Source organism: Vanellus vanellus (genome assembly GCF_965231255.1).
Source record: "Vanellus vanellus genome assembly, chromosome: 6".
In the NCBI taxonomy this organism is placed as follows: domain Eukaryota; kingdom Metazoa; phylum Chordata; class Aves; order Charadriiformes; family Charadriidae; genus Vanellus; species Vanellus vanellus.
Window position 1 is genome coordinate 25645015 of NC_138911.1, and position 15919 is coordinate 25660933.

The following is a 15919-nucleotide window of genomic DNA, read 5'->3' on the forward strand; positions in this document are numbered from 1 at the left end:
CAAGGGTTCAGGAAGGCTCAGAAAGCAAACTTTTCTGTGAATGGAGACAATCCTGTGAACACCGTGTAATGTGACTGTTCCCTGATTTTCTGTATCTGATAACGAATATGGTCCAAGACATCTCAGGTGCTCTGTGCCAGCAGTTGGTTCAAGAGCTGTGGATGGGCAAGCAGAAAAGCTTCAGTTATTGCACTGTTGGTGACAGGGATGTTCTGAGCAGACTTGAGAAGAACTTTGCTGTAGAAACTCACTTCCTAGGGGCTGCAGTATGAAGAATGTAGTGAAAACTGGTCAAGCAGGGAAAACACTTTAAAGAGTGGGTTTTTTTTTTTTTTTGGCATTTTTGCCAATGCCCCCCCGTGGCAAATCTGTCCCCTGCAGATGCTCAGCCGCACCTACCTTGGAGCACTTTGCCCCTTAATCTCTGCCCTGTTGTTTGCATCCCCCCCCCCCCCCCCCGGTAAATCCTCCTTGCATCTTAGAATTGGCAGGTAGGAAAATTTGCATTTAATAGACGAGGTTGAAATGCAGACTTAGTGAGTAAGGGGACATCATCTTACTTTTCTTGCACAGAAATGACAAGGTTCGCTTTCCTGAGCTTAACTTGAAGACTAACAGAATCTGGCAGTTATTTTGACCTTTTGTGATCTATTTCAAGGTAAATTAATGTGTTTGCAGCCTTCCATCATCTGAGCTAGGTTCAGCTTGACATACTTGAATCATAGAATCATAGAATGGTTTAGGTTGGAAGGGACCTTGAAGATCATTGAGTTCCAACCTCCCTGCCATAGCCAGGGACACCTCCCACTAGACCAGGTTGCCCAAGGCCACATCCAGCCTGGCCTTGAACACCTCCAGGGATGGGGCCTCAACAACCTCTCTGGGCAACCTGTTCCAGTGCCTCACCACCCTCGAAGTGAAAAATTTTTTCCTAATGTTTAATCTGAACCTGCCCTCTTCCAGTTTAAACCCATTCCCCCTTGTCCTATCACTACATGTCTGAGTAAAAAGTCCTTCCCCAGCTCTCCTGTAGGCCCCCTTTAGGTACTGGAAGGCTGTGATAAGGTCTCCTTGGAGCCTTCTCTTCTCCAGGCTGAACAGCCCCAACTCTTTCAACCTCTCCTCATAGGAGAGGTGCTCCAGCCCTTGGATCATCCTTGCAGCCCTCCTGTGGACCCACTCCAACAGGTCCATGTCCTTATGTTGGGGACTCCAGAGCTGGATGCAGTACTCCAGGTGGGGTCTCATGAGAGTGGAGTAGAGGGGCAGAATCATCTCCTTTGACCTGCTGGCTGCACTTCTTCTGATGCAGCCCAGGACATGGTTGGCCTTCTGGGCTGCGGTCGCACATTGCTGGCTCATGTTGAGCTTCGCACCCCCAGGTCCTTCTCCTCAGGGGTGCTCTCCAGCCATTCCCCGACGAGCCTGTGTTTGTGCTTGGGATTGCCCCGATCCAGATGTAGGGCCTTGCACTCGGCCTTGTTGAACTTTGAGGTTGGCGTGGCCCCACCTCTCCAACCTGTCCAGGTCCCTCTGGATGGCATCCCTCCCCTCCAGCGTGTCTACCTCGCCAAAGAGATTGGTGTCATGGGCAAACTTGCTGAGGGTGCACTCGACCCCACTGTCCATGTCACCGACAAAGATGTTGAACAGCACAGGTCCCAGGACCGACCCCTGAGGAACACCACTTGTTTCTGGTCTCCACTTGGACATTGAGCTGTTGACCACAACTCTTTGAGTGCAACTGTCCAGCCAGTTCTTTATCCACTGAGGTCCATTTGTCAAATCCATGTCTCTCCAATTTAGAGACCAGGATATTGTGCAGGACAGTGTCAAATGCTTTGCACAAGTCCAGGTAGATGACATCGGTTGCTCTTCCCTTGTCCACTGCTGCTGTAACCCCTTCGTAGAAGGCCACCAAATTTGCCAGGCATGGCTTGCCCTTGGTGAAGCCATGCTGGCTGTCACCAATCACCTCCTTGTTTTCTGTGTGCCTCAGCAGAATTTCCATGAGGATCTGCTCCATGATCTTGCCTGGCACAGAAGTGAGACTGACTGGCCTGTAGTTCCCTGGGTCTTCCTTATTTCCCTTTTTGAAAATAGAGGTTTGTTTCCCCTTTTCCAGTTGGCAGGAACCTCACCAGACCGCCACAACTTCTCAAATATGGTGGCTAGTGGCTTAGCGACTTGATCTGCCAGTTCCCTCAGGACCCATGGATGTATCTCATCAGGTCCCATGGACTTGTGCACCTTCAGGTTCCTCAGGTGGTCTTGCACTTGATCTTCACCTACAGTGGGCGGTTCTTCATTTTCCCAATCCTCATCTTTGCCTTCTGCATCATGGGCAGTGTGGCTGCGGTCCTTGCCAGTGAAGACTGAGGCAAAAAAGTCATTGAGTACCTCAGCTCTGTCTCTGTCCCAGGTAACCAGTTCTTGCGTTTCCTTCTGGAGAGGGCCCGCATTTTCCCTAGTCTTTCTTTTCTCGCTGATGTACTTAAAGAAGGATTTTTTTGTTTGTCTTAATGTCCCTGGCCAGATTTAGTTCTATCTGGGCTTTAGCTTGTCTAACCTGATCCCTGGCTGCTCGAACGATTCCTCTGTATTCCTCCTAGGCTACCCGCCCCTGTTTCCACTCCCTATAGGCCTCCTTCATTCTTTTGGTCATGTCCAGGAGCTCCTTGTTCATCCATGCAGGCCTCCTGGCTTTTCTGCCTGCCTTCCTCTTTGTAGGGATGCATCGCTCCTGAGCTTGGACAAGGTGATCCTTGAATATTAACCAGCTTTCCTGGGCCCTTCTTCCCTCCAGTGCTTCATCCCATGGCACCATACCAAGCAGATTCTTCAAGAGGCCAAAGTCCGCTCTCCCAAAGTCCAGGGTGGTCAGCCTGCTGCACACCTTCCTCACTGCCTTGAGGATCTCAAACTCGACCATTTCATGGTCACTACAGCTGAGGCTACCCTTGAGTTTGACACTGTCTACCAGCCCCTCCTTGTTGGTAAGAACAAGGTCCAGCATAGCTCCTCTCCTCTTTGGCTCCACAACCACTTGGAGAAGTAAGTTGTCCTCAATGCAATTCAAGAACCTCTTGGATTGCCTATGCCTGGCTGTGTTACCCTTCCAACAGATGTTGGGGTGGTTGAAGTTACATGTGAGAACCAGGGTCTGTGAATGTGATGCCGCCCCTGTCTGTCTATAGAGAGCTTCATCCACTCGGTCGTCTTGGTCGGGTGGCCTGTAGCAGTCCCCCACTGTAATGTCCCCTGCTCCTGATTTCCCTTTAATCCTGACCCATAGGCTCTTAGTTGGCTCTTTATACATCCCTAGGCTGAGCTCCGTGCATTCCAGCTGCTTGTTGACGTACAGGGCAACACCGCCCTGGAGTTTTGCCCAGATTAATTTGAAGAAACTGAGCAGGATGCTTAGAGAGAAACGTTTGACAGATGTCCCACAAGCTAAAGGATGCAGTCCTAGGACTACTTCATCCTCTAGGAAAATTTTGAGTAGCAACAAAGTAGGACGAGCTGGGAGTAAAATGTTCTGCAGGTGACTAGTGACATCCTTGCAAAGGGGCTTTGTTTACTTATCAACTGTCGGCATACGGAGTTATGGACCACGTTGGCATAGTTGCTTTTAAGGATGAAAACCAGTTTAAGAAAGTTTAGCAGTTGGTGTAATGGGTTACATGTAGCAGTAAGTGATCTGGCAAATTCTAGCTGACGGTGCTTTTTCACACCTGGCAAGACTGAGTTAGCTTCTTCCAGAAAAAAAGGATTGGAAGCGTGCTTGCTGTGAACCTCACTGCCAGAGTGCTTCTATGCAGTATTTGGTGTGTTGGTAGTTTGTAAACCCATGAAATCCAGGAGAAGAAATGTGTAAAGGTTATTTAAATGGGAATTAGGTGCTTTGGGTTTCCTTTCCTGAATATAAACTACAGCAGAAGTAGCTCCTTCCACACCTCGGATAATCTGTATGTTGTGTCTATAGGTTCAGGGCTAAATCTGGGACCTAATGGTGTCTTGAGCCTTAATGTTTTAGGCACTAGGTAATTGGATCAATGGGGCAGATGACTGACTTGGTACTTTGGAAACCCAGACTGAAGAAACAGGAATTCCTCGTCCCTGCAAACATTCAGGGTCACAACTGTCTCCGCCTGGCAGTAGTTGGGTGAGGGAATAGGTTGCATTCCCTTTCTTTAATACACAGAAACTTAATGCCTGTCTCTGCTAACAACCGATTTGTGACATAAGCTTTTGTGGATGCCAAAACCAAGAGCCTTTGCCCGAGTCTCTGGGCTGTTAAACACCTTCTGTTAACACAAAAGCTGCAATATATTGCTTATCACTTCCAGCGTAAAATAAACTGAATATTACATGAAAAATGAGTATTGGATTGTTTTTGCTTAGGGAAAGTCTGTTTTGCAAGTCTGGTTTAAGGAAATTGGTGGAAGCTCTACTGCCGAGAGACCTAAAATTAGGCCTTTTAAGAGGCTCTACAGGGAACGGTCTCTCTCTGGCACAAGGAGAGGACTGGATGATGCAAACAGTGCTGTTCTCCTTCTACAACTTCATTCTATGAATATATGTTTTAGTCTCTTGTCACTTTTTTTTTTTTAGCAGGCTGAGTTCCATTACACCAAGCTCTCTTTATCTGTTAAAGCTGTAAAAATCCCCGATAGACTTCTTTGATGAGGAAATTGTGATAATCGTTTTTGCTTTTTCAGGAATATCTTGTAGTGAGGAAAATAATTAATGCTAGTTAGTAGCTCTTCATAGGGAAAGGAAATTCAGTTGATCTGTTTTGCGCAACAATTTCTTTAGAAAAAAAATAATCCATGAATATGAAAAATAAACAATTTTTTAAATGGTGTAACTAATGGATACAAGTACTCTTGCTGTGCCACTTATTAAGCATGTGCACCCCTTCCAGTGCTGAACTGGGTACTATACTATTTTGTTAATCAGTCCACATCTAATGCACAATGTATTTTCCTTTACAATTAACACTTTGGAGGACTGTGAAAACTTTGCTTTTAAGTGTCCGTCTTTTGACTACCGTAAACACTTTTCTGTGGATGCTGAATGCAGATGAAACTATCGGGGACATAAAAAAAAAAATAATGCTGAATTAGCCTAGAAGCTTGTTTCACTTTTTAAGTTTGTTCTAATTCATGTAGAGTCACTGACTTAAATGCCTTGAAATTGATTTGAGAATAAGGACACAATTATTTTTTTTTGTTAATCCACACATAGTATGATACCTTTTAGTCTCTGTTAGTGACTCTCAAATTCTTCCTAAATGATTCTCCTGGTTATTCTGGAATTCACTCTGAACTTAAATCTGCAGGGGCGGGGGGGGGAAGTGGTGTTGTGTGAGTATGGTGTTTTTTGTTGTGGTTTTTTTTTTTTTTAAATCATTAGTGTTCTAATTATAGGGCTGAAGAATTTAGACTTTTATTTTCAAAAAGTGATGAAACATTTGTGTTTACATGTATATACCTGCTGTGTACACATTGTCACAGTCAGGCAAATAATAATGACATTAAGGAAAACTAAATGTTACAGGAAGTATTGGATATAAGTCCATATGCCCCTCATAAAATGAGTTAGTAAACTAAAAATAGATTTCTTCATGCTGTGTAAAAACCACTACCACCAGTGAATATCAAAAAAGCCTTGGGGGGGGGGCGGTGGGTGTGAGGGGCTGAAATAACATCAGGGAAGAGGAGAGAAGGAAGGGGGGTTTGGGATGCTGCCTGTCACACAGTACTGACCATCCCACACCTCAGGTTGCACGTATCTCTGAAGCAGCTAGGGATCGTGTCCTAACAAACTCCTTGTGCACCTTCAGCCGTAGTGGATATTTTGAGGTAGCGATGGGGGAAACCACAGAAGGGGAAACCACAGAAGGGCAAACCGATGCTGCTCGTGGAAGGCAGGGCTCCTGCCCTGGGCGAGGACGGTCGCCCCTGCGGTGTCGGTGGGTGTCTCTCGTGCCCAGACCCACTGCGACGTACTGGAGTGGGGGGGGTTGTGTGCGTGGGGAGCATCAAAGCTGTGCTGGCCTTAACTGCCTGAAATATAACCACAACGACGTTTGGAAACATTGCGATGACTTGACTGTGCAGCCCCCCTGGCTGTCAGCCTCTGCAGCTGTTTTTACAGGCTGCTTGATTTTGTGTTTTTAGTTGGCTTTGTAATTAGGGCAAGCTTGATTTAGGAAAGCTTACAATGTTGAGCATAATATTTGGGTGAATGGGCTTATTGATTGATCTTGTGTGTTGCTAAGAATGTTTTTTCTGACTTGGTAAGTGTATCTTAGAAGCTGTAATATATTTTGACGGAAAGGGAGTCAGAGAGTTGCAAATGGAGGCATGTATTAATAAAGTGTGTTTTCTTCTTGTAGTAGCAGTGCTGCTTATACACAATAAAAACGTAAATGTCCCCTGTGGCTCAAGGGTTGTGGACTTTGGCTTGGACATCCATCTTCTGCGGTGTTGTTTTTGAAAGCTGAGAAGTGAGGAATTGACTTGTGTGTGCATATTGAAACTTAAAGCTGTTTAATAGAATTGTAACATTTTAAATGAGGTTTAAACGAGGGCATTTTTTTACCCATTCTACACTTATATGTGATTAGATTTTTAAAATATTCACTATTTTTAAGGATGCTATATCTATGAAATTACATGTGCAACCAGTGCGGTATGTAAGGAATTCCCTGGCAGTGTTGCATGTGCAGTTGAACGAAAGGAATCTGAACATATTCCTTAGTGCTTGACCAATTGTGCGCACACGTGTGCTTTTAAACATGTGTTGAAACATAGCCAGTTCTGTTAAATTGTAGGCGGGTTACGCTATGCAGGAACTGATACAGCATAGCATCCCTATCCAGAGACTTCTTTTGCAAACAAAGTGCAAAGAGAGCTTTCTTTTAGCTACTGCTTACTTCAACTTTTGGAATTCTTTAGGTTACCAGTACTCCGCTTCAGAGTTTTATAGAAACGTGTATAACTTGCGTATCATAATAAAAATCCTACTGTATCTGTTGCTGCGTATCTGCTCCTTTCCCGAAGGCTCCCGTTCTCTTGCATGGGGTTCTCTGCGGTGCAGCGTCCCTCCGGGCGAGGGTTCAGCACTGACCTGCCCTTATCTTCTGCGCTGCTCGCCAGGCCCTGGTCTCTCTGGTTTCCTTTTTCGCAGAAATGAGGAGTGTGATCTGTCATTCGAGACGACGACTGATACAGCTACGCGAATGGGAACTCTCATCCCCTCAGAAAGGCTAGCCATTTAGGAATTCAGTTTGTCTGTGGACTTGGTAGTCAAAACAAATAGAATGTGCGTGACAAAAGAGTCCAGAGGTTTTGCTCTAGATCACCTTTTCTCCTTCTGTTACCTGTGCTACTGGGATCTGATTCCTGAAGAATGTTGCAGGTACTCCGGGGTTTCTGCTCTTTTTCCTAATAAGTATCCATACACTCCTCTGGTAATACTGTATTTCACTGTGACTGATTTGGGGAGGGGTGTGTGTGTGTGCGTATCTCCTTTTATATTTCTTTGCCAATATCTTGGACTTCATTGAGTAACTTAGAACTGTAATTAACAGCTGACCTCTATTCTGCTGAAAGGCAAAGTCCATTCCTTGCATTCTCGGGTCCCTCCAAAACAATCAGAAAAAGCTAGCTCTTGTTATACCCAGCTGACTTTAACATGCTTCTATATGGTGAATATTGTCAGTGTGGAATAACAATCTCCTGTCACCAGTCTGAAAGTATTTGGACCTTCTGGTAAAGAGATTCCAGCCATACATGACACTTGGTGTGCTACTTCTGTGAAGTCAAAGTCTCAAATTGGGTACATTCCCAAAATGAATGGTTCCCCCTTAAAAAAAAAAAAAAAAGGCAACCCAGAGACTTTGTAGAGGTGTCTGCAGTCACTGTATAGTCTTAAATTCTTCTTCATCCCTGCCCTGCATACAGTACTAAAAAGCAGGAGGTTTTCATGTTTTGCTTTCATGTCTCAGCTTCTTGCCCTTTATTGAAAGGTTACAAATCCTCTTATGGAGACTGGGTACTGGATTAGGGTGAGTTTTGCTATTGCAGTGATACTGGAAAGATGCCATCTTTATTTGTGGGTGTAGTTGAATCTCCTTACTTAAACAAATTTTGCCCCTCCTGTATGATGAAGAGTGACGAGCTATTTTTCTACTGCTTCGCTTGCATCTCTGGCCATCCTGAAGCTAAAGACCAAGTGAGACTTCTTTTATGTTTTTGCAAGCAGTTGCTTTGTACCACATCACTGTGATGGCAATGTTTATATGAAGCTTTGAATGTAAAGCAATGACATGCTTCCATTCTAGCAAGAGGTTTTTAATGTACTTTCCCTGAGCTTGAAATAACCGTTCCCAGTAAGTGTTTACAATGTGGGCCTTGTATCCTGGACCTCTCCGTTGCAAAGTTGGCTGGACTTTTTTCAACGTACTTGGTGCAAATTCAAGCTGCTGTAGCCAACTGCTTTGAAACAGCTGGTGCAAGTACTAACGTCATTTTATTACGGATGGTGATCTTCTAGTTTTCCTGTTTCCCAGCAAGACTTTGTGCCACAGACCCCTTTACCTGACAGAAGCGGCATCAGCGTTAAACTTGAGCTGTTTCTCCTGACCACCAAGATGGCTTTCCCAACTAAGTACAAAAGGTTACTCCTCTGGGGGAACCTTCTTTCAAGCCCAGTTTATCTCTGTCTGAAATCTTCACTTCTTTAGCATTTTCTTGGGCCTGTCAACCAAGATTTCAGTTTAGGGGGGCTGCTGCTTTGAATTATTTGTAAGCTTCCAAAAAAACTAAATTTGAAGGTGCTTACCTCCTAGCCACTTCACAAGTCTTTATTAGTTTTTATTTAGGATGTAGCTTACTGTAGTTTCTAGCTTTCCACTGTTTGTTTTTTTTTTTTTTTTTTTTATTCCAGTGTGATCTTTTATTTCTGGTGTTCTAGGTAATGCTGTGTTATTTTGCACCTGAATCTTTTTTTTTAGTAACAAAAGTGTGCCCTAGTTTGTCTGATTACTTAGTGTTTGTCTTGTGTAGCAAGACACTGGATCCATTTCCTGTATGTCAGAAATCTCTCTGGCCTTTGGAGTTAATTAAGCTTTTGCTTCAGCTAGCAGGGTTGTAACTAACCTTCTTATAGATGAGAACCAGGCAAGCACTGTGTCTTTTCAGGTGTTGCTTGGGTCCGTGCTGGTGTGCTTTCTGCCACCGGGTTGTCCGTCCTTTACCTTTCTGTCTTCAGTTCTCTACTGCCTCAGTCGTGCGAGCTCCATGGCTGCCTGCTTGCTGAAGTGCGTGGTTTCCAGCTCCACCAGTCTGTCCTCATTGATATTATGTATTCATACCCGATTTATCCTTTTAATAAACGTCCCGAACTTGACAATTTAGTTTCTGACTTTAAAATGTCAAACTGAGTCTCTAATAAAGTTTGTTAGCAAGAACTTTCATGAACATTAGACAATGTCTGTATAAAAACTAAAACCCAGAGTTCAGGAAGACTGTTGAGATCTGGACATATGATGCATCATTCCTTTCCAAAGTATGAGTGTATTTGAAAGTGGAGACCCCTTAGAAGGAAGGTGTAGATGTGCCTTTTGGTTTTGCTGTCTCCATTCCACCTTCCTTGTGCTGGTGAAATTCAATAAGGTAAGATTTGTAAAAGCTTGAAAGGGTGTAGGTAGAGATTCTGAAAAATCTAGAAGATGCATAGAAGTCTGACATGCATAGGAAACTGAGAAGACAGACATGAAAACAAGTAAATATTAACGTCTTAATGTCCTCTGACTCAAAATTGAGAAGTAGGTTACCTCTTCAATGTTAGCAACCAAATGTTGGTGCAGTATCAACCAATGCATAGTGACAGGAATGAGAAAGACAACAACATAGTTATGAGGTATGACTGAGGAAGAGGAGATGGCAGTTCAAAAACCTAATATCGGATGGAGCGATCGGAATGGATCCAGGCACGACAATTTGAAATTCAGTCAGTTCTGCTCTTTGCAGGTTCAAAAGCAAAAAAAAATGTGGCAGCAGTGAGGTGGTGTGAGTGCTGAAAAATGTGTAAGGATTGGTAATGATTGGGCAAATGGCTATAGGAAGAGTGGGCTGAAGGCTGTGAGGGTAGACATACCCAGCTCAGGAAGTTTCTGAGCAACACACTGTTGGAGCTTGGGATAATAAAGCGAGGAAACACTATTATGTCCTTTTCTTATTCTTTATACCATTCTCTTTGTCTGCTACAGAATACCAAATACTTACATAGATGGACCTCTGGATAGACCTGGAAAGACTGCTTAAATATCTTTATGCTTCTTTTGAAAAGTGGCAGCTTAACCAAGTTTGAGACACTATTTGGAGTCCTCTTCTGAGGATACCAAAGGTAGAGTTTTCTTCAAGGGACTGTCCATAAAAGTGTTTGAATTTCTGGTGGTGTGTATGTGAAGAATGTGGTTGAATAGCCTATTTGTTTCCAGACCATCTCATCCCATATTGTGTAGGAATGCACAGAATGGGAACATGCCTCAGGAGGTCAGTTCTTCTTTACTACCTGTGCAAAAAGCAGCGCTTTTTTCAGTTATGTTATATTCCCCTTCTAATGTGTATTTTTTTATACTGCCTTTGCTTTCATGACAACTGTTTTTCTATAGGTGTTGGTCTGGGACGTGCCTATGCCTTTGCAGTCTGGCTGTGTTCTTGGGTTGCTATGCGGATCTTCAAAAGGATCCATCCTAGTATCTTCTACAAAAGTTCACTTTTCCTTTTTGTCTTGTACCATCCTGCTCAATCATTGTTATGACTATTGGTTTGTTCATCCTTCCCACAGCTGTGAAGATGTTTTGTTTGTGGTCAACAACTTATTTTTCAAATGACAGTATGGTTGCAGAAGATCATCTCTGCTTTTATTAGATTGCAGGATACTGTTGTGCATAGTTGGTCTCTTGCTAAATTACCAGAAGTCTTTGCTAAGGTCATACAGGCTATGTAAATGAACTGGACATGTGCAAGTTTAGATTAAAAACTTAGTTGTAGGGTCAATACTGATCTCATCTGAGATTTTTAGTAAATGAGATGATCAAACACTGGTGTATCAGAGTTGAGAAATGTGAAGGAGGTCTGCTGCACTTCTTTTCCCATCCTTGAGACCTTGTGGGTTGGTGATGACTGACCACTGCACAACTGTTGATAACGTGGTGGTGTAATATTCAGTCCCCCACTAAGAAGCATTTGAAGTACCAGTTCCAAAGACAAAACATCAGATTCACTTTTCAATATATCATCAGGAATGCTGGACACGCTGGCAGATAATATCAGCTCTTTCAGATCCTCCAGCTGCTGACTGCAAAAGCTGGCTGATACCCCTCTTTAGCTCCCTGTGGCTCCCGAGTACCTCACAGTCTTCAAGCTGAAAGCTCCATTACGGAGGTTCAGATTTTCTCTTCTTGGGACAGCAAGAGCCCAGTCACTGCTAGGTATCCTGGAACAGGACATAGCCCGCTTGCTTCTTTCTATCACACTACATCTCGGAGACTTTTTGGCAGATAAAACAAGGTTGTGTGCTCCTCTGTCTTCTAGCCCATTTGTTTGAGAACATCTTAATCCTTCTTAAGATCACAGAAATTCCCTTTTCCATTGTTCGTGCAGAGCACACCTGTTCTCCTCTGCACCTTGTGCTCTGAATACTAGGACGAGCTTAGGCAGAAGGGACTTAATTCTATTCGCGTTGTTGTTTGACATGGGACCATTTTATCATGTGTATCTACTAGTCTTTTTTCTGATGTAGGATCATCCCACCTCTTGCAGGTTCTGGGACAGAGCACGGGGTATGCAGAAGTTGCAGAATAACTGAATGCTGGTGTGAAATGGGGAGGGAAGGTTTGGTCAGCGGGTGGCATCTGCCAGGGCAAGACAGTCTCGCATGTCTCAGTGAGCAACCACACAAAGACTGTGTCCTCCGGCCATACCAGTAGGCAGTCTTCTACTTTTCGTATGTTTTTATATACTGTAGTACCCACCCTCCGTCCACAAAGGGTGCCGCACTTTTTTATAGGTGTACTGCTTAACTACCTTAAATGTAGTGGCTCTTTGCTAATTTTCTAAAGGCTTAAGGAACACTCTTATATAAACCAGTGGTGTGAGGACTTTTTATTTTTATTCTATTTATAGTATTAGGTATTTGGATATTTTTTCCTTACCTCGTCCTCTCAGTAGCCCTTTAGTGATTTCAAAAGGCTTCGAAGACAGATCCGTAACAATCCTAATGAAGAGTGTTTAGTATAAAAAGGCCAGGGCCAATTGAGCAAATTTGTGAGGATGGTGTTTGGGTCCTTTAAACAACTCGCATTTCATGAGGCATCTGAGTGGCAGTGAAGACAGCTGCAGACCCCACAAAACAGTTAAAGATGGCATGTATGCAGAAGTGTGCGACTCGGGCTTTGCCCGTCCAGTCCACTTGCACGTATTAGATGTGCCTCTAACGCTGCCTTTAATTCAGTGTCCTGTAAGAACTCGAATGTGTATGCTAAATATTAGAACAGCTGTGTTCAAAAATAGACTGTTTCTACCCCCCCCAATGTTGAACTTGATTTTCTTCTGACGCGATCACAAGACTGCTGCTGCAGTAGGGGCTTAATGCTATTTACGTCGTCATTTGACATAGCAACATCTCTCAGGGGATTTTTAAACAATGCAGCTGTTCAGGAGAGATGAAGAGGTTGAGGGTGGGGAGAGGGGAAAAGGAGGAGAAATAATTTCATCTGCCATTAGGGCTATTGGGGGGGGGGGGGAGGGAGGGGGGAGGGGAGGGGAGGCAGCCAGCAAACCAGCGAGTTCAGTAGATTCATGATTCTGCATGAATGGACGGCAGGATCATGGGAGTCGCGGCTTTCCCTTGAATGGGAAGGAGCATCATGGGAATCTGGCTGCTTCTAATCTTTTTGTGAATGGTTCTTTTCCTTTAACATGGCACTGCTTTTATGAATGGCTCTGGGGGCAAAGTGCTGCAAAATCCTTCTCAAGCCGTATACAGGTTCTTTAAGGAACACTGGGGTGGGAGTCAGGTGCAGCAGAACAGAGATGCTACAAGGTTAAGCTACTGTTCCGCTCTTTCGAAGTCTGAGAGGACATTGTACTGACTTTAATTTGATGTAATTAATTTAGCTTGATGGGAGCAGAATTGCCTTTTATATGAAGTATTTTTAATACTTGCTTTCTTTTTCTATTTCAAAATGTAGTTGTCTACGTGTATTTTTCCTGTTCTGTTAAGGATTGAGATGACAGCATATCAGAACGTTTTTGGAATGATTAAACTCAAAGTTCTGCTCTTCTTGTTCACCCACACATTCCCTTTTTGATTTTTGTTAAAAATACTAAATATTCAAAAAGTTTTATGGCATCAGAAGCGAGAATAGAAACGGAGGGCAATAAAGAATTGTTTTGCTTGGTCTGAAGCAACTCATTTACCATTTGGCTTAAGCTGGAAAAAAGTGTTCTGCTCAAGTTGTACTTGAACGCCATTGTGTACACGCATTTTTTGATTTCTGCATTTTTTTGATTCTGTGCAAACCTGTATAACTTGTTTTCTTGTCATCTTCATCGTCCCTTACAAACAAAATGCTTGATCATTTGAGAATTTACATTCTCACCAGAAGTAGTTTAATGCTGCAAACTTCTTGAACAAGGTGTATTAAAATTCAAGGATTCCTATTGCAGTGGTGAAAATGTTAATGTGTAATATTAGCTACTTAACATATTGTTTTGTAAAACCATAATAACTGATATATTCTTAATATCTGAATGGTAATTCAACTATTTCAAGCTTAAACTTTTAAAACCTTTTTTTTCTAGAGGAAAATTACAAAGTGGAAACAAAAGTCATCGTGGCAGACTTTGGAGAGAGAGAAGATATTTACAGTAGAATCAAAGCGGGATTGGAAGGCCTGGAGATCGGTGTTTTAGGTTTGTATCTGATCTAAATCTTTCATAGTGGTGTTTCGTCGTGACATGCCTACTAACTTTTTCCCATATTGAAGTTCATCGAAACCAATTCCCAAAAGCTAATGTTTGACTAAAACTATGTTGCAACATGCTCGATATGTGTGTGTTTTTTTGTTTTTTTTTTTTTTTTTTAGCTTCCTGTTGGTATGCTACACGAGACGGTGCTTGCATGTGTGCTGAGGTTCCAGGAATTGCTACGCTTATTGCATGTGTTATTCTGTGGTTGCTAAAGGCTCTTTAGCTTATGACTGCGTGCACAGTGGCTTGACCTAATGCTGTCCTAGAACCTAAGCAAGCTCCAGATACTTAGATTCAGCTTAGCAGTAGAGCCCTGTGGGAGAACCATTAACTTTTAATTATAGAGCTGTTGAAATTTAATCATTACAGTATAGCATCAAGTAACTGGCTCCTGCTTCAGAAGTTTTAAGCGTGTTCTGGTCATGTTGGTAAGCTCTTGTTCTTTCGCTTTTAGCAACGCGGTTTGCCAGAGTATGGTTTGTGATATTGCAGGAGCGTAGGTGGTGTGGTAGTACTTGAAAAAACAAGGTGATCCGTCCAGTTACTTTGTCAAATGTAGAACTAAGGTGATTTCAAGAAGGTGACTGTCACAAGTTAAGAGTTTAAACATAATAGCATTCTACCTGACTCTTTTCTGAACAGTGGTGTAAAGGCAGTTTCTTATCAGTTTCCTGGTTCTTTCTGTAGAAGCACATATACCTGTGTATATCCTATATTTCTACACTTCTCAATATGGGGATGAGAACCTGTGATGGTTAAACATAAGGCATGACATTTTGCACGGTTGCGTGACTTGGATGTCTACTGGTATATGCCCTCTGATAAAGTACTTCTCGCTACAAAATTCATTTTACTAATCTGAAGTGCAATAATTGGAGCTAGAACTGTTTTTTTTAAAAAAGCATATTTCAAAACAAATTCATTACACATATGATGATATGCTATATCAGCTTTGTTGCTAATAAATGAATCTTGTTGTACAATGTCTGCAAATAATGCCCAAGAAAATGGTGTATATAAAAACTCAGTTAAAAAGGATACTTCGGACAGATTTGAGAACACGCAACTCATGACATGTAGTATTTATTTGCTATAAAAATTCACGTCCCTTGGAGACACTGCAACTGCCAACAATATGTTTTGTGTAAAGAGTTGTCGACAAAGCTGTGGATGCCCTGTTTCTTAAAGAAATAAGTTCCAAAAGAAACATTGAAGATTAAAATTACAGTCTGTTCTAATCTGTCCTGTCAAAATCAACTCGGGGAACGTAAGGCTTGCAAGCTGCCTGTCACGTAGCAATTGCTGCAGAACGGTGTATCACTTAAATGTCTCAAAACACCAGCAAACCTTTTACTGTGTGAGGTACATGTCCACACTGGGAGGGTTTTTATTATTTCTTAGGCTCTGATAAGGTTATAGTGATGCACAAAATCATGAAAATCTGACTCTCTCTAGTCTTGCTTAAAGTGGGTACAAAAGCAGTGAATATGTCTCAAATTTTATATAAGCTTATTGCAGGAAAACAAGCACATTCCTCAAACAGAGCCTGGTTCTTGCTTTTATTTGCATGAGAAACTTGACTAAAACCATAGTAAAAATAGCAACTAAATGCTTGAGTTGTGTATTCTCTAGCTGAGAATAGCTGTATGTTTTGTGGTGTGTGGGTTTTTTTTTTGTTGTTGTTGTTTTTTTTGTTGTGTGGTTTTTTTTTTTTTTTTTTTTTTGTTTTTATCTTGCAGCCATTGCCAGTGCAGGTTTTTAGAAATTTCTCTTCTAACTAATCACTAGCAGTTTTAGTAAATCTCGTGCTTGGGCTCATCAGATTAGATGATACGTAGTTTTTTTTTTCCTTTTCCCCAGATATACCT

The 15919-nt window shown here is 42.6% G+C and overlaps 1 protein-coding gene across 1 annotated transcript in view; it reads left to right on the forward strand.

Annotated features, from left to right (window-relative positions):
* Positions 1-15919, forward strand: part of HSD17B12 (hydroxysteroid 17-beta dehydrogenase 12) — a gene marked incomplete at its 5' end in the record, with an annotated part of 92688 nt that overhangs the window by 42400 nt on the left and 34369 nt on the right. The window contains 1 exon segment of the mRNA XM_082485290.1: positions 13884-13994. Within this exon segment, the coding sequence (XP_082341416.1) occupies positions 13884-13994 (111 nt within the window).